Raw genomic sequence first — 18,745 nt, forward strand, 5'->3', positions numbered from 1 at the left:
CAGCCTGTTCGCTATGGCAGCTTTTCTTTCTTCGAGTTAAAGGTGTAAGGCAGCGCAGAACTAGTCGCTAAAGAGGCATTACAGTGCTTCTGTGCAGGTACCACTCTGTCCTCATTTTGCACCGTTTTGCTCCTTGTCTTCTTTGTGCCTTGTTTTCTTTTTCTTTTTGCATGCTTTTGCTGTACACCACTTATGCTAAGATTTGTTTGCATAGCACAAGACCAAAGTTTGTTTCGAGGCTCGTTTGATTCTTTTTTTTTTCCCCCTGTTTGTAGGAGGTTGTCAGTGACGCCATTTCTTCGTTTTTAATGCACAGCCACCGTTTAGTTTTTGGAAAGGTTTTGTTTTAATTGGATGGAGCACTGCTTCGCCCCGGCAGTGTTTTAATGCTCCCATCCAAGAGGTTGCTGTACCTTTCTTGGTGTGCTTATGCTTGCCTCTTTACATGTTATATCCATGCTCCTCCCTGCAATTCTCTTCTAGCTTTGCGCTTAGCCTGTCTTTTAGTTTGCATTGGCTTTTTTATTTTACTTTTTTTTATTTTGGCGTACTTCTTACTTTTTTTCTTTCTTTTTCTTCTGTTTTTTCTCTGTCTTCTAGCCTCCCTTATTCAGTAGATCCGAGGCAAGTAGCACATCCTACTTGAACATACTTCTCATTTATCTTTCTTTTTTATTCTTTTTTTTTTAAGTCTTTAATAATGGATGTCTTGTTTTGACGCACTTCATTGGCGGTGGGGTTCCTCACAGCATGCTGAATTGTTTGATGGAAAAGGACAATGGATAGGTTGTTTAAAATTCACTGTAAAACCAGCCTGTAAAGGTACAAGGAGATGCGTTAGTGCCCACTTGCATTACTTGTGGTGGTTCTGCTACAATCACATCACATCAGAGTGTAACTTTTTATTTTATCTTTTTTTATTTTTTCAGCTAAGAGAGTAGAGCGCAGAATCTAGCCATTAAAAATAAAATGCTGTTTACCTAGGCTGTGCTCATTGTTGTGAGAATTTATTGTGTTGCTACGGTGTGCCAGTAATGCCGGCGGAGGGGAAATTTTTGCCAGAAGTGCAGCTTGTTCATATGACCTAGGTTGTGAAAAGGGATGCAGTGATTGGCTGTTGCTAGAGCGAAATGGCATGGGTCAAGGACAGGATTAACTCCTGTCCCACTGTATTCTTTCCAGACTTCTTTCCAAATTGAAAAGAAAAAAAAAGTCTTGCTCTTTTTGCTAAGAACTTCTTGTTTGGGAGGGATGCCATCACCGCAACAGAGGCATATGCGCTAGTTTTGTAGGACTCATATTTTACCAGGGGAATTGTACGGCTAACTCTTGTGTTTTACTCATTTTTAAATCTCCTTTTTTGGGTTTGCAGTACGAATGAGATGGTCCCTGTAAATCAGTTGCTTTATTATGGTCTGCTGTGAGCCGCCGTAGTGGCTCGGTGGTTAGGACACTCCACTGCTGACCTGAAAGATGAGGGTTCGATCCTGACTGCGGTGGTCGCATTTTGATGGAGGTGAAACACTAGAGGCCCGTGTACTGTGCGATGTCAGTGCACATTAAAGAACCCCAGGTGGTCGACATTTCCGGAGCCCTCCACTACGGCGTCCCTCATAGCCTGAGTCACTGTGGGACGTTAAACTCCCATAAACCAAACAAATACTCTTTCTGAAGAAATACCTTGAGTGGAGCACATTACTAGTATATGTCTAGGGCGCTGGTGTCCACTTCGGACAGCCTGTCATTAGTTTGTGTCTTGTAGAGTTGCTCTTGCACCAAGGCATGTTTTTTGCATAAAATGCTCTTAACTTGTGAATGCTTCATTTTAGAATTATCTAGTCTGCAATCTCTCTGTGTGTGCGTGTGTGTGTGTGCGCGCGCGTGCGTGTGTGTGTATGTATGTAGGGGAATGAGGGGCTTGTTATACATGAGACAAGCCAACAGCTACAGAAATCAAGAAACACTTTTTTTTTAATACGAATTGAACTAATATAAAAAAATTGTGTTCCTTGGTTTCTGTGGCTGTTGGTTTCTCTCATATATACGCACACATATGTATATATATAGTTTCTTGATGGTATTATTATTAACCCGTCACGGTGGCTGAGTGGTTACGGCGCTCGGCTGCTGACCCGAAAGATGCGATGTCAGTGCACGTTAAAGAACCCCAGGTGGTCGGAATTTCCGGAGCCCTCCACTACGGCGTCCCTCATAGCCTGAGTTGCTTTGGGACATTAAACCCCAATAAACCAAACCAAACCTTGTCCGTATTATGTCAGCCCTCACACCTACTATAAGGCTTTCAAGGTGCAGGATAAGCTGAGAAAACATGCTTGCATGTGTGGCACTAGTGATTACCAGAGAGAATTGTGCAAATCCGAAAAAGTGTGTATTCAGTTTTCCCAAACTGTGCAGACTTTTCTGTTTTGCTTCTTGTACTTGAGGGTTTTGAGGGACATAATATTCTGTTCTTTGTTGTTTCTGTCTTTTTTTTTTTTTTTGACTACTGTGTACCTTGCATGAAGCACTGTCATGTGCACAGCCATGTCTGCTTACCCTTGCCTTCTGTGAAGAACTCTTTCCTGTGATCTTTATTTCTTTTTTTTTTTGTTTCTTCATGCCTTTTTAAGTTTCTTTCTTTTGGTTCTCTCATAACAGGAGCATGTTACCAGCATCGTCATCCATACCATCAAGGTACACTCACAATTATATGAACCTCGTATATTCTGGAACGGGCGCTGTAGAGGGAGGTTCTAGGTGGTTGCGTGCAACTCGGTCCTGATGAGATATGCAGCCACCTTGTTAGATAGAGACATGTTTACTGGATTGCATACTACCTCTGTCTTAACAGGGAAGCTGGTGCTCCGTTGGGAGGTGGAGGACTTTCCTGTAGTAGCTAACAAGAAGTGAAACAGTCTCTTATGCCTCTTTGTGCAAAGATTTGAGAGCATTGTGCCGCAGCATGGCTGGTGTTAGGGCAAGTAAGTGCTGGGTGATTGCGGGCTGTTTTGTTTCCTTGCTCTACCTTCGTCTTGCAGCCTCCTGATTGCAACCGCAGCACTTTTCTAGCGTATGCTGCTGCCTTAGGGCGATGTCTGTGGTCTAAGGTTCAGACAGTTTCACTTGCAAGCACCTACTGACACGCTGCACATGTTAGTTGTAGATGTTTAACCCGTTTTTGCTTGTGAAAAGAGCCTGTGCAGTGCATAAATTTTTTTGCTAGCGTTAACCCAGCTACATTCACAAATGTGGATTGGGTGTGTTCTTCTTTAGCACCTTCTGCTGGAGTGGGTAAGTGCAGGATCCGTCAGGGTCACACATTCGCTCGGTCACTGTAGAAGTCGCAGTTGCGTTAATTTTGAGGTGCGTGGTGAACACGCCGATGGAAACTTAACATAGGTTCTGTCAATATGGGTTTCTGGCTTAGCCAGGGCTCCTTCCTCTTTTTTTTTCTGTGGCAGTTTGAGCTTCCATTAGATTAACTCCCTTTCTCAGATCACTCTTAAAGTTGCACTGAAGAGGAATCTGAACTTGTCTTTTTGCCGCGGGAACTCGATCTACACGTTCCGAGCTTTCTTAGAAGCTGTGATTTATTGCCCTGTGTGGCCGATTTCCGTAATTAAATCGAATTAACGTCCGGCTCCCGCCTTTTTTTTTTAATTCTTCCTCGTACAGTGGAGGAGTCGACCAACGCGTGGAGTGCCTTTCACCCAGTCCCGTGGCAGCTTGCCACTCAACCATCGGCGGAGTAATATGTAGTAGTCCGTAGTAGCAAATAGTCCGCGCGTATTTTTAATTCTGCGGGCTTGTTTTGCGGCCATATTATCTGCAAATGAAACTAATTATTCATGGAAACCTAGAAAACAAAATAAAGCGAAAGCAAAGCCTCCACGGAGCTGGCTGAAAGGCACTTCACGCGTTGGTGGACTCTGCTCACCGTACGAGGCAGAATTAAAAAAAAAGGCGGGAGCCGGACGTTAATTCGATCTAATTACGGAAATCGGCCACACAGGGCAATAAGTCGCAGTTTCTAAGAATGCTAGGAACGTGTAGATCGAGTTCCCGCGGCAAAAAGACAAGTTCAGAATCCTGTTCAGTGCACCTTTAAGGTGTGCTTGTATCTTCATTTGGTGGCGAAAAGATGACATTGCAGGAAAGGCTATGTAATTCACTGCACGTCTGAAGTCGGCACTGTCACCGGCACTGAAATAAATCAGTCGTTCTAAATTTAATCTCATACGACAGTAAAAGTTGTGCATATGAAGAAACCAAGCTTGCCGAGTGCATAGTTCTGGTGGGTTGTGACTTGCACCATTTTTGTGTTGGGCGGCGTTATTCCAGGCACTGTAGAGACCAGCATGACAGGCGTGACATGAAGAAGCAAGTCTTTTCGGCCACAAAGTATTTATGCTATGCATGCTCTCTCTGTCTGCTGACCACTACTTACTAACCCTGCTTGTGGTGGCTGCCTACTAACAGCATGCGTGGTGTGCACATGCAGGCTTGCGGTGTGACCAACCGATGGAAAGTGGTGGCTTGTGCACTGAAGTTCAGACTCATTGCTTTGCGGTTCACTCTGCCTTGGGCTACTTTGCAGCAAATGACGCCACTGTGGCTGATTGCTGCCTGTCGTCCCAAGGCAGGAGTAATGTTTGAAGGCAAGAAGCATGTCTTTACGGAGGACTGTGTTAACGTGTTATCCTTCTGAAGATGATGCGCAGGCTACAAATAGAATGGCATAAAATATAGCTGGCATCATAGCTGAAGTGGACCTTGTTAGTGTTTTTATTTTCTACAGTTGTTTCAGTTCAGTAACATGGATTTACTGGTGTGCCGCTCATGTGGCATATCAGAGAAAATCTTGTCTTATAGCTTCTCACGAGCGCAGAAAGTTTGGCTTGTTGGTGTAAGTTCATTCTTCAAAACTTTTCTTGTAGTTAATTCTTGAAAGTTAGTTAGGTAACACTTGTCTTTTTTTTTATCCCATCCTTCGTGCAGTTGTAGCTTCTCGTGAGGAGTACGTCAGTTGAATACAATGTACTGTAAAATATGCTTGGGCTTTATCTAAGGAACAGCTAGCTTGTTAGGAACTGCTCCATGTATTAAGTTCTTATGAATATCTCTGAGACAGTGGTAGGTAGTGCTCTAAAGTTTTCCCGCCTAGTTTGTGAAGTGGTAGCATAGATAATGCGGAGCACAAATTGGGTGCAAGGTCATCCCGGAGACCACTAAAATGCTTTTAGCAAGACAAAAAGATCTTACCTCTCAAGTACAAACAGTTCCTTCATGTCAAGGACATCAAGCTATGTGGGAAAGCCAGCACCCTAAAAATCTGCTCCTTGTAAAAGTTTTGTAACATTGTGTTCTAGTGGTGTTTGAAGGACAGGTCTGGGTGGGCTCCTCCCGAAGACCTGTTACCTGCCACATTAGTGGTAAACAGAATTGTGTGTTGCTGCACGCAGGAGTCGCGATGATACCGCTCATGTTGGTTGGTTTGAATGAGTGTCGGGAAATTGCGGGGTGAGTTGTTCATGGTGCCGTTCTGTTCGTGCCCACCTTGGGTCCAACATGTGCAGACAAGACCCCCTGAACCCGCCCATTAACGAGGCCGAGTTTGAAGAGATTATGTCCCGGAACAGGACAGTGTCGAGCAGTGCCATCGCCCGTGCTGTGGCCGACGCAAGCGCAGGTAAGTGCTTAGCCTGTGCTCTCTCCCCCCCCCCCCCCCCCCCCCTTTTTTTATGTGCCATGGTCTGCTTGCAGTAACTCAAGCTTGCGTAATTCATAATTCCAATTTATTCAGGCGCAGGCACGTGCGAATATTCGATGATTTCGAGTATTTAGTCAAATAGTAAAGTAGTCAATATTAAATTCGATCCGAAAGTTGGATATTCGAAATTTCGAAGTATTCATCTCAAGCGGATAATGTCTCTCAAGCTCTTGTTTCATATGGTTTCGGTTTAATGTACCACGGCGTGGGTGCAACCAAAGCCCCGACTCCATATCGCCCGCGTGTATGCCAGGGCCGGTCAGCGCATGCTGATGGTAACAGACGCGAGCAGGCGGAAGCAAAGTGCCCAGGTCTGTACCCTATGGGTGTCTGTGGCTGTGCTACTCACGGTGCGCACATGCCATAACCTGCATGGTGGCGTGCACGAATAAGGAAATTTAGCAAAGCGCAATACGCTTCCATGTACTGCCACTGTGCGTCCACGTATTACTTCTGATCGGGTAGGTATGCAAACAGCTGGCCAGTGTGTGGCACCTTGATCTGTGCATGCACAGTGGCTCCCCGCATTAGCCGATTGCGCCATGCTAAATCTCTTCATGCGGAGGACGTGCAGCTTCCTTGACTTCCGCGGAATGAGTCGGAATTGACTGCAGGTGCTGCAGTTGCTCTATTCTGCTTGAAAACCTCGAACAAAGTGTGAAGGCATGAGCATTACAAGGAGCTGTTACAAGGCACATGGAGCTAGGTGCCCCTTTCCAACTCCTGACTCGGGGTGGCACTGGGCACGTGGTGCATATGCCTAGCAGGTGCTCATGGAATGTCACTTAAAAGCAATAGCTGCACAATGACGCAGGCGCACTGCTCCAAATTTGTAAGGGTCTCCCGCATTCTTCATGGTGCAACGCCATGGTTTTCCACACCCATCATAAGCAGCACCACCGCATGCGAGGTGGTTTTACAATTCGCCTCGACAAGTGCACAGTTTCGGCGCTGTGTAAGACTGGAACAGCGCAAACAGAAGTGAAGGAAATGGCTTTGCGGTGCCGACACGGCGAGCAAAGTTGGGAGGATGAGAACACCACCAACATGCCACGCGGCGTCCGAAATGATGCTCAGTTGGATTAGGTCGGTTGGCTGATGCTGGCACAAAATTCACAAAAAGTGCAACCGAGACAAAGCAATCGGACTGTTTTTGGAGAGTGGGCCGCCACATGTGTCAAGCAACTGTGCTGCATATGAACTAGGGTATTGACTCGGGCTATTCCAACAATCTCTTGCCACAGCGGTCATACATGGACGTGGCCTCCTTTTGGGTGCCTATTTGAATTGACTGGCGCAGGACCTACACCGTCTGAATTAGAGAGCGTCCTACACCATAAACTTGCATGGGTGTTGCCCGGTACTGAGCAGTCAGTTCGAATTGTCTGGGTTGCTGAATTAATGGGGATCACATTGACGAACTTTTACTGTAATGTGACAGCCTGCCGCTGAAATTCTGTGGTAAGCCATAGCCACTTACCGTATTTACTCGAATCTAGGCCGGCCACGATTCTAAGCCGAGACCCGAAAGTTGAAGGCCACAGAAAAAAAAAAAACTTACCTCGATTGTAGGCCGGCCGAAAAAACAACTGCGAACAAGAGGTACAGCACGCAAACGACATTTATTGCCAGGAACCCGCTCAGGCTGATCCCGGGCTGGCGTTTGGGCGAGGAGACATATGCAACGCCAGCCCGGGATCAGCCGCCGCCGAAGTCCCGCCCGGCTTGAAGATTTGACGACTGCTCTGCAGCGAGTATAACTTTCCGCTTGAAGGCGGCACTATAATGGCACCGCCTGTTTGGTGCCATGGTGTTGGTGATAAAAACCACACACGAAAACTTCACTGCTGCGAATGTGCTCACGCCACCGCACGAGAACAGAACAAGGCCAAAATGGCAGCCAGTGCTCATGTGTCAGTATCGGCTACGGATAGCAACGGCTACGGATTGCAACGGCTACAGTGCTGTCTTTCGTTGGCGTTTTGTGGGGGCGCCACCTGCGTGCTACATTTATTCGTATTTTACGAATACGAAACCTCGAAACGAAATCCTCGAATCTAAGCCGACATAAGAGTTCTACATCTCGTTTTTTTGAAAAAACTATCGGCCTAGATTCGAATAAATACGGTAGTTGTAAAGCCCAGTCCGGTTTCCTTTCTTTTTTTTTCATTGACTCTTGACAGCAGGCAAAGTGTAAAACGCCTCTAAAAGAGTTGGGCAGAACCATCTGTGAACAGTACAGTGGTGTTGACTCGTGATATCCAGAACTCGCTATTGCTGGGTGGTGCGAGCAGTTTGCGAGAGTCGAGGCCATTTTTCTCAGACCTGTTTACCATGGTTAATATGTGACGCGCCAGACTTGACTAATTATTGAGGAAAAAAAAAATTCTGGGGCCCCGACAGTGTTTAGCGCAGCGACACCACCGCAGTGGTTTCCACATTCTAGCATGAGATTTGAATACAGCTTTTATCAGATTATTTTGCTTTCACAAGCTTCGTGTCATGGTTAGATTATGGATGGCTGTAAAGTTTAAGTGCGGTAATGAGTTCAAAGGTTTGGTTAGCAAGCACAAGCAGGGTTTTGCTCTGAAGATGCAGATTTCATGACTTAGGTCCTGCTCAAGTCTGCAGACCCGACATCGCAGCTAGCTGCGGTGATTCGGGCTGCTAACGTCATGTCCTGACATGACCAATCTAGTGCAGTGCAGAACCGCGCAGTGGCCCAAGAAGTTTTGACTGTTTTGCTCTGTTTGGCATGGGATGTATGTGCAGGCGAATTCGCCAGCGCCATTGAAACCCTGGTGACCGCCATTTCACTCATCAAGCAGTCCAAGGTGGCCAACGATGACCGCTGCAAGATTCTGATAAGCTCTCTGCAAGACACCCTGCATGGGATCGAGTCAAAATCCTACAGCTCCAGGCAAGTGCCTTTGTGCGTGCATGTTGCTCGAGACCGCATCGGGGGTAGCAGCGCAGTGAAGGGACTCTGAGAAGAAATTGAAGTTTGCTTGTATTGATAGAACACCAGGTCCTGATTACAAATAGACCACTGTTACTGAAATTAAAGCTGTTGTAAGATATAAAAGGGCAAGAACTAAAATACAGGTATCACCGCCACAGGCCAGTCTTGTAAATAATACAAGCATGATAACGAACTAACCGAAAACTGCCTTAGATTGCTGAGATTGACAAATGTGCATGAAGATTTCGCGTTTTAGTAAGTTATAAGTTTTTTTTTTGAAACCACTAGGGCACTTTTATCGCACGAAGGAGACTGAAAAAAAGAAGACCGGAATGTTGGAATCCAAAGAAAGCTTATACTTGGCAGCGCAACAGCCGGCCAACCAAGTTTCTGTATGTTTCTGTTTTGGTGCTTCATGGCTATGCATTTTGCATGCCTGCGCAGTTTCGTTTTTGACGCGCCTTTATTTAAAAGTGCGGAGCAGCAGAGCAACTCTTCGGTGCTTCTCGGGCAACGCTCATGCCGTGGCACGAACCTCTGACGAGGAAAACACCTTGTTGCACAAGCCTCCACGTTACCAACCGCAACATGTGGCGTGTTCGCTTTGTCTGTATTAACACGCTGGGCTGCATAGTCAGCATTACAAGGACTATTATAACAGAATTTAAGTAAATATGCCCTTACATACCAACCTCTTCTCATTGGTCGTGGCGGCTCGGCGGTGACAGCTGCCGCACTTGTAGCTTAGTTTACTGCTGACTCTTTGGTTCTCGGACTGTCCAGCCAGACCCACCACCTCAGCCCTCAAAAGCATCACATGCTCTGGGAGGTTGAGTTCGCTGAAATGCACAGTTCTTTGCGAAAACTTTGTACTTAGGATCAGGAGCAAGGCCCATAGTAACGCTGGTGGAAACCTAAACGAAGTGACATTAGCGGCAGCTGATAAAGGCCTTCGACATCTGACCGGTGGTATTTTTCATTTTGGATTCTTCAGGGCTGCAGCGCTCACTGTTAGTAATCACGGAGTCCTTGTTTACATCAGTTTGCATCACTTTTCAGCTATTTCACCATCAGTGAGTCCGGAGTTTGAATCAGAGCAGGGGAAAAAGGTTTTTGAACTTCAGCAATAAATGCATCTTTCACTGCTGGACAGGTGACAACAAAGCTGCAAAATGCTGAACTATAGGATTTTGCTAACAAAAAGTATGAGTTGCCCGTAGTATGCCCTTAATGCTGGCAGTGTTCGTTGTTTTTGAGCTGCGGTGTTGCAAGAACAGCCTTGTATTCACGTCGCAGTAATGTGCTCGTCCCTTTTCTGAAGCGTGGGTTCTGGAGGCTCGCTGAAATCAGGCAGCAGGTGTGCGGGCGGTAGGACCCAGGTATCTGGGTGGACAGGAAGATAACTGGCTTTTGAGAATAACCACTAAGACCACCCTGACTTTGTTCACTTCTCATCTTTTTGGAGCCACAGTTCCACTTCGTCGCGACCTTTGCACACAAACACTGTTGGCAAATCACATGTTCTTACGAAACTGCAACTTCCTGAGAGAACAGCTCAAGGAAGTTGCTGGGCTTCATTTTTGCTCTTTAAATGTAATAATTAGTGTTAAATATTCCATGGGCATTGCAGTGCTCTACTTTTTGTGGAGTCCCTTGGGAGTGTATACTGGCTAGCTGGTCTCAGTTGCCATAGCTAGAATGTGTGCAGCAAGACATACTTCACATCAGGAGTGAATGCAGCTGGGTCATGCTTGACCTGACATTGGTACAGGTGCTTTGTTAGGGCCTGTAGGACTGCGTGCGCATTTCTTGCACATCATACTACATCCAAATCAGCATAGTATTGATTACACCCTTAGTCAAAGGAAATGGGTCGTGAAAGAGAAACCAGTGAAAACTTGCCCTTGTTCGCTTCGTGATGTTTGTCCTGGTCTTAAACAAAAGTGCCTGTTCGCATTGTTGATGCTCAGATAGGAGATAATAGGTGGAACAGGAGGGCAGCCTAGATTGAGCACCTTCCTCGCAAAGCTGTTGGGCCTGTTGCTTAGCGGTGCTCTTCAACTCGTGCAGAAGCAAGGACCGCCCACGCTCCAGGGAGAGGGACCGGTCACGAGAGCGCTCATCACGCCGCGAGAAGTCAAGCAGGCGAGACCGGTCACGCAGCCGTGAGCGAGACTACAGAGACCGCAGCCGGGAGAGGGACCGCTACCACGAGGACCGCTACCGGGACAAGGAGAGGGAGCACCGTAGTCGCCACTGAGACAGGTTCCTCCAAGAAGGTGCGGCTCAGGGCAGCAGCCGGTTTGCTTGCAAGAGTGGTCGCAAGTTGCGTCCTCTGTGTATCTCGTACTTTTGCTGATGTCGGGGGCACTGCGAGCCAGCATTGGCCTCGGGCTGCGCAGTATTCAAAGTACAAAGAACGTCCTCAGTGCTGAAATTGAAGGAGGGATACAGGCTGCTAATTGTCAGCAGCCCATATTAAGGGGGGTTGATGGTCTCGAAAACTTTTTTTAGATTTCAAATATCTCGCCTGGAAGAAAATATATGGGAAAATAAAATATCCTAATTAGGTCATTTCTTACGGGCCTTTTTAGTAATTTATCAGTTAAATAAACATTTCTAAAGAATAAGCAGACATTTGCAAAGGCCCAAAGCACATCCTAAAGCTAACAGAATGTCTACAAACTAATTTTGTTGATCATAAATAAACAACAAAGTTGGAAAGAAAAAATGACGTGGCGGTAATTAGCCCACACTTCGCCTAATTGCTCATATATCATGTTTAAAGGAAAAAGAAAACTTTAGCATGTGCTTTGGGCCTTTGCAAGTGTCTACTTATTCTTAAAAAATCATTCTTTAACTGATAAATTACTATAAATGCCCGTAAGAAATTGCCTAATTTGAATGTTATTTTGCAATAAATTTTCTTCCGGGTGAGATACTGGAAATCTAAATGCATATTTGAAATCAGCATTCTATGGTACACCTGCGTGCTAAGTTTCAACAAGTTATGTCGAAAAATAAAAAGAAGTTTTCAAGACCCTCATCCCCCCTTAAGGGGGGACACGGGTCTTTCGGGCCGAAAAATGCCGAAAAAATCGGTTTTCTGAAAATGTTATTTTCGAAATCAGCAGCTATCTATCTACCTATCTGTTAAATTTCTCACCTCTAAGTCCAGTATTTTGGTCATAATACCAATTTATATAATCCGTGTCGCCATAATCTGAGCTGAAATCTGCGCCGAAACGGCAGTTTTCCGCGATGCGTAGCGTCCGTTCCATGCGCGGCACCGTAGACATCTTGGTTGCATTTGAAAGAGCCGCCTTTTGCCTTCAATTTCCCGCCAGTGCTGCTTCTTTTCGCCCGTTGGTTGGCGAGAAAATACCAAAAAAAAAAAGGTGGCACTCAAAATCCTATTGGCTGTCGCGGCGCACGTGACACCTGGTCGTTATCCGATTGGCGGAGCTGGCTGGCAGCGTCTGCTCGGCGCGCCCGAGCCGCGGGGAGACGCGTCTTTTGTGCCTGACCGTGCAGTACACGAAACGCGCTACGATGCCTGGTTCCGCTCGCAAGGTGCATTCAAAGCAAAAATTTGGTGCCAAGAAAAGGAAGAAGTCGCTCATCGATAACTTCAAGAGGCGCCATGCTCCAACTGTGCGCGCCGACAGTGACGAGACTCCTGCGCCGAGCGATCGAGTCGGCGAGGCTGCGCAGCTAGGCCTAAGTCGCTCCGAAGCACGGGAAGCCGCTAGCGGCAGCGCCCGCATCCGCCGCGATACAGTGATGCTCGAGCCGTCAGATTTGCTTGAAAGGAATATGAAAACTAAAAAAAAACTCCAGGAACTCGCCTCAACTCCAGCGACGAAGAGGAAGTCTGCTTGTTTCCGCGACGACAGCTCGGCGGACTGTCCGCGCGACGAGGCAAGCTTCACGATCGTTTGCCTCGAATCGCTCAACAGTGCGATGCAACAAGTGAAGTGCAAAACGTGCGGCGGCGACGACGTTAGCTTCGCAAAAGGTGAGCGGGAATACGGCCTCGCCGTTAAACTTCTTCTTCAGTGCGCAAACTGCGGGGACACATCGTCTACATGGAGTTCGCCGCGGGTATGTGGCAGTCAGAAAGCCAATCCTTTCGTCGTGAATGTGCTCGCTGCGCGTGCAATGCAGAGCACTGGGAACCAGCAGACAGCTCTGAATGACATTTTCTCGTCACTCAACATATCCCATCGCGGTCTTCACACTAAAACGTGGCAAGGCTACGTGAAGAAAAAGTTGACGCCTGCAGCAGCCCGTGCGGCCAAAGAAGTGACAGAAGAGAGTGCGCGGTCAGTTCGACAACTTTATAATGAACTCGACTTTGGAAACGCCGGCAATATCGCAGTGTCATACGACGGTACTTGGATGACACGCGGCCACACATCCCACATAGGTGTGGGCACCGTCATCGAACTTTTTACAGGACTCGTGCTTGATTACGTTGTGTTGTGCAACTTCTGTGCCGGCTGCGAGCGAGGTCCGAAAGAAGATGACCCATCTTACCAGTCCTGGAGGGCTGGGCACCTATGCCAAAAAAACACCGAAAAAAAGGCTGGAGAGATGGAGGTTGAGGCAGCTGTTATACTTTTTGAAAGGTCTTTGGAGAAGTATGGGCTTCGCTATACGACAATGCTTTCAGATGGTGACAGTCGGGCCTTTCTAGCAGTGCAAGAGGCTGATGTGTATGGATACATCAAAGTGCAGAAGGAAGACTGTATCAACCACGTACAGAAACGTATGGGAACAGCCCTGCGTACTTTGTTGTCTAAGCACAAAGGTACCGAGAACCTTGGAGGCAAGGGGAAATTGACAGGCAACCTGATCACAAAACTAAGTTCCTATTATGCCTGGGCTTTGAAATCTCATAATGGAGATGTGGAAGCAACTCAGAAGGCTGTGATGGCCACCTACCATCACATTACCTCTACTGATGAGGTACCAAACCACAGCCTCTGCCCATTGGGACTGGACTCTTGGTGCCGACACAATGCGGCAGCAGCCCGAGGGGAACCTGCTCCAAAGCACCGCTACAATATCCCACCTCATGTTTCTAAAGCTCTGCTCCCTGTTTATGAGCGGCTGTCGGAAAGGAAGCTGTTGGAGCGGTGCCATAGGGGTAAAACCCAAAACAGTAACGAGAGCCTTCATTCCCTAATATGGGCCTTGGCACCCAAGGAGCGCCACGCATCAAAGTTTACTGTTGAAGCTGCCGTGGCAGAGGCAGTGATGCGGTTTAATGCAGGCAGTGAAAAAACGTCTGCAGCGATATTAAAGGAGCTAGGCCTCAATATGAACGCAAGGGGCACAAAAAGAATGGCCGAGAAGGACCAGCGCCGAGAGCAAAAATGTGCTCGAAAACATTCCATTGCTGAGAATGTTCAAGGAGTCCTCAGGAAGCGGCACCTGGACAGTAGGAAGCAGAAGGACTACATCCCTGGAGGCTACTAGCCATTTCCTGTTGTAAATATCTCACTGCACCTGCAAATATTTATTAAACTGTCTCTTGCTTGTTTTTTGCACTTTTCTCAAAATGCATATTGTCGACTACTAGCAGTCTTGCGGCCTTGATATCTCAGCAACCAGGTCACATAGAACTGAAATTTTTTTTGCAATGGAAAGCCTAATGTATGCTGTGTGAAATGTTGGGAGCAGATTTCTTCATTTTAACCTTAAAAATTAATTGTTTTGATTAATTTACTGTTAAGTGGTACACACATTTTGTATGATGAAGTTCAGAAGGCTGTAAAAAGATTAATAATTGACATATCAAAAAACTGCTCTCAACATTTCACAATTCACTCTTCTGGCTATCTAACCATGCCTTGCAATCAATTTTTGATGAAGCCATTATTTTGTCATTTGGGCCTCAAACAATGGACATTAATTGTTAATTATCTGGAAATCTAATTGGCCTAAAGTAAAAAGAAATGCATATTTGAAATCAGCATAAAAAATTAAGCAAGTCTGTGCATTCTCATTAAAATCTGTCAAAAAACAAAGAAAATAGCTTTAAGACCAGTGTCCCCCCTTAAGGCCGTTATGTGTTCATTGGGAATAGGATCCATTTGCTTTGACTTTACTGTGAGAGATGATTCCATAGATTGCCACCACGTATAATGCAACCCCCCATAATGTAGCCCTCACTGGCCGAAAAAAAAACTCCAAATCTAAGTCGATGCACACACAGACACCTCTTGTCCTGTCGCCACACATTGTTCGGTAGTTCCCAGGGGATGGCATGAACGTATGATGCAATCAATCGCGAGGCCAGCAGCTGGAAGCAAATTTATTTGAGATCAATTGAGCAAATTGAGATCAGAAGCGAAGAAACGGGGCTTCCTCCTCCTGTCTTCCACACTCGTGTGTGGCCTGGTTGACTAGTGGCAAACTGAACTGCCACTGGTCATGTAGTTGATTCCGGCATGATGCGTGCTAGCTGCTGCTCATCCGACGAAGCGACCGCCAACACGAACAAGCTGGCACGCAGTACGAATTTTCTTTAGCCAGACTGCTTTGCATACTTTTCTGTCTTCCTTTTTTTTTGGATGCATAGAGTTTCATGCATCCTGCCGAGAACAGCCACTGCCATGGAGGGTGACATATGCCCGCAAATAGGTCGGCTTCTTGTTATAGGTCAACTTCCCAAATTCAGATGGTTTGTTTTAAGGGGGGACACTGGTCTTGAAAAGAAAATTTTATTAGTTTAGTCATAGTTAAGAAATTTTCAGGGCACATGTATTTTTGTGCGCTGATTCTAGATATGTCATTTAATTTCATGTAAAACAATTCCTTGAACACTTATGCACTTTTTATGCAAGTATTTTGCGGAGAGTTTTGAAGAAAATTTGCTGCAGGAAACTCGCTGAAATGTATGCCATTGGGTTCTCTTGACACCAAGGAATACAATAAGGGTAAAATTATCATCCTGGCTATCATAGAACTTGAGTTATAGGGTGCTGAAGCTGCCACTTCACATACAGAAATACGCATTTTCCTTCTCATTTCTGAAGCGGCACCTTCAAAACTCTATAACTTGAGTTCTATGATAGGCAGGAAGACAATTTCACCCTTATTGTATTCCTTGGTTTCAAGAGAACCCAATGGCATACATTTCAGCGAGTTTCCCGCAGCAAATTTTCTTCAAAACTCTCCGCAAAACACTAGCATAAAAATTGCATAAGTGCTCATGAAATTAAATGACATATTTAGAATCAGCACACAAAAATACATACGCCCTGAAGATTTCGTAACTGTGACTTCATTAATAAAAAAATTTTTTCAGGACCAGTGTCCCCCCTAAAGAGCAGGTTGAATTATATACGGTATCTTGGCAATTAATTCATTAACTGCAAGATTTCTTTTAGCAGGCACATAACTCCCAAATCTCATTTGCTGGAGGCAAAATGCAAAAACTCTCTCCTGTTGTACCGTATCAGTCTGCATTAAAATAACCACGGATGGTCAAAATTAGTTCTGACCTGCAGAGTCTCTGAGCCCACACATAATCGATGTCACACAGCATCCTTGGTATGATGTTACTTGCACAAGCATACCTGTAATGCACATTGGTCTTGCTGCTTTGACAGTGTGTATGTCAGTGCGTTTGCAATTTGATTGTACATATGCTGTATCAAGTTGAATAAATTTAATTTTTTTTTGCATCCAGGACACTTTGCTTGAGATTCAGTAATGCACTCAGACTTCACCTATCTACAGTCTGTTTGCTAAGACAGTCTTGCAATTATATTTTGTTATTGGTTTGTTTCATAAACTTTTCACTGTAGGTAGCTGTGAATGTATTCTACCAATTTCCCCAGGAGGGGAATAGCCAGTGCTGCCATGCTCTTTGTTGCATAATTTATGAAAAATTGGCATGGTATTTTCCCCTTCATTAGGGGTTTGAGCCCTTAGTTACAAGAAAAGAAATGTATTTCTGAAAGCCAACTGCTTATAGCATGGCATATGGATTTTAACATCCTAAAGCCAGTAGTCGTAGCTAGTAGGCTACGGGGGGGGCTACAGATTCCAACAAGATGCAGTTTTTAACATAAGACCCAGTAATTTGTACTATTTCTGATAATTATGCACAAAACGCAGCACAAATTGGCATATGAAACTGCTCGGAGCACGTCTCGGAGCTGTTTTTTTTTATTTTGGGCTAGCTATTATAGTTCCTGGGTAATTGGCATAGTCACCACACTCATGGGACCATCCCCGGGGAATTGAGAGTTAGGTGGAGAAATTTTTTGACCATGTTCACAAAGCACTGCTGTGTGCAAGAAAGCTGGGTGCCTAGTACTCACGAACTAGTGCATGAAATTTGCAAGAAAACTTTTTTACGAAAACTGTTTTCAGGAAACCATTGCACGCATGCATAGAAAAATCTAGCTTTATGGCACTACTCATAGTCTCAGGATTTTGCAGCAGACAGTCGTTCAGCTGTCATTTGTTACAAAATGTCAAAGGGATCAATGAACAGTTGGAGAAAAAGGGAAAGCTGAGAAAGTCGACCTTAAAGTTAGTTCTCTTATCTGTCTCATTTATCGCCTAGTTTGAGTTTTCTTTCGGTCTGAGAAATTGGAAGCTCTCTTCCCCCCCCCCCCTTCAGGGCAATACTAAGCTGGCGGTGCTTAAGTTATTGGTAAGCTACGGAATTTGCTATGTGCCAGGACCATCAGAAACGCAGTTTGCTCACAGTTGTTGACCACAGATGGAGGTTATAAATTTCACAGCATATTTCTCTAAAATATTTCATCGGACACAGGTGAACTCCGGAGGATTAAAAAAAAAATCTTGGAAAGGGTACATTTTGGGTAAATGCGCCATTCTGAGTGCCTCATCTCCCCCTTAAACATGCACCAACATCGTGGAGAGCACAGGCATTTTTGTACTTACCTTTATCGAAATGTGGCGACGGACAGAATTCAGCCCCACGATCTTTGTTGGACTCTGCAACTGTATGCCCTGGCTACGTGCGTTTTGCTGTTGCACAGCAATAGAATAGGCCCCTCCATGAAATTTGAGTACAGGTTCTCAAATTACGACAAATAATTTGCCCCTGCTGAGGGATAAGTTCACTGTTTTCAAATGCCCTAGAGTCACATGGAGTTGGCAAAGGAGCCTGCCTGTGGCCTCATTAGAATTATCGCGGAAATTAAGTGCTTGGACGATATGCAGGTTGTATGGCTGGCCATGTACGACTTACACGCTCCCTCCTTTCATTTCAGATTGGAGATTTGTGCTGGAGCAGCAGCAGCATCCCTTGCCGCAGCTCTATTTTTGTATTCCCCCAGTAGCCACACACACACACACACTCCATTGCTTTGTTCCTTGTCTTGGCTGTAAGTGTGCTCCACGTGTTGTCATTAAACAGCAGAGAAAAAAAAATGTTTACAGTTCCTGGACTCACCAGTGTTTTTATTACACAAGAAAGTCCCACAGTAAATACAGTGGAGTCTTTATATTACACAGAGAAGTCACTTATATAATGGGCCTTGTGTGATCGTTTTCCATTTAGTGTTTTTATTACACAAGAAAGTCCCACAGTAAATACAGTGGAGTCTTTATATTACACAGAGAAGTCACTTATATAATGGGCCTTGTGGTGTCGCTTTTCATTGCACAAAAAAGCCTCGTGATTTCTGGAGGGACGCAGACTTGTGGCGCTTGTGGATACAAGAAAGTCCCACAGTAAATACAGTGGAGTCTTTATATTACACAGAGAAGTCACTTATATAATGGGTCTTGTGTGATCGTTTTTCATTTAGTGTTTTTATTACACAAGAAAGTCCCACAGTAAATACAGTGGAGTCTTTATATTACACAGAGAAGTCACTTATATATTGGGCCTTGTGGTGACGCTTTTCATTGCACAAAAAAGCCTCGTGATTTCCGGAGGGACGCAGACTTGTGGCGCTTGTGGACACAAGAAAGTCCCACAGTAAATACAGTGGAGTCTTTATATTACACAGAGAAGT

At 45.4% G+C, this 18,745-nt stretch overlaps 2 protein-coding genes across 11 annotated transcripts in view; both read left to right on the top strand.

The window, feature by feature from the left end:
• LOC149371494 (cleavage and polyadenylation specificity factor subunit 6-like) overlaps nucleotides 1-18,745 on the top strand; it is a 104,489-nt gene that overhangs the window by 34,247 nt on the left and 51,497 nt on the right. For 4 of the 10 annotated variants that reach the window (XM_089565731.1, XM_089565729.1, XM_089565727.1 and 1 more), the window contains 7 exons: nucleotides 601-624; nucleotides 2,659-2,694; nucleotides 4,342-4,401; nucleotides 5,562-5,689; nucleotides 8,543-8,690; nucleotides 10,803-11,011; nucleotides 17,996-18,172. In XM_089565731.1, the coding sequence (XP_089421857.1) occupies nucleotides 601-624; nucleotides 2,659-2,694; nucleotides 4,342-4,401; nucleotides 5,562-5,689; nucleotides 8,543-8,690; nucleotides 10,803-10,992 (586 nt within the window). In that variant the 3' untranslated portion in view covers nucleotides 10,993-11,011; nucleotides 17,996-18,172. Of the gene's footprint in view, nucleotides 1-600; nucleotides 625-2,658; nucleotides 2,695-4,341; nucleotides 4,402-5,561; nucleotides 5,690-8,542; nucleotides 8,691-10,802; nucleotides 11,012-17,995; nucleotides 18,173-18,745 lie in introns of those variants that run through there. The other 6 variants (XM_089565733.1, XM_089565732.1, XM_089565728.1 and 3 more) reach the window with 5 other exon arrangements.
• Nucleotides 11,019-15,568, top strand: LOC149371495 (uncharacterized). Its single transcript, XM_089565738.1, has one exon. It carries the CDS (start codon nucleotides 12,285-12,287, stop codon nucleotides 14,214-14,216), a length of 1,932 nt encoding a protein of 643 aa, XP_089421864.1. The 5' UTR covers nucleotides 11,019-12,284; the 3' UTR covers nucleotides 14,217-15,568.

The sequence above is a fragment of the Amblyomma mixtum genome, chromosome 1 (assembly GCF_055824585.1).
Source record: "Amblyomma mixtum isolate Tamu chromosome 1, ASM5582458v1, whole genome shotgun sequence".
Taxonomy (NCBI): Eukaryota; Metazoa; Arthropoda; class Arachnida; order Ixodida; family Ixodidae; genus Amblyomma; species Amblyomma mixtum.

Coding starts and splice junctions, on each gene's coding strand:
- LOC149371495 (XM_089565738.1), top strand. CDS start 12,285: ATGCCTGGTTCCGCTCGCAAGGTGCATTCAAAGCAAAAATTTGGTGCC.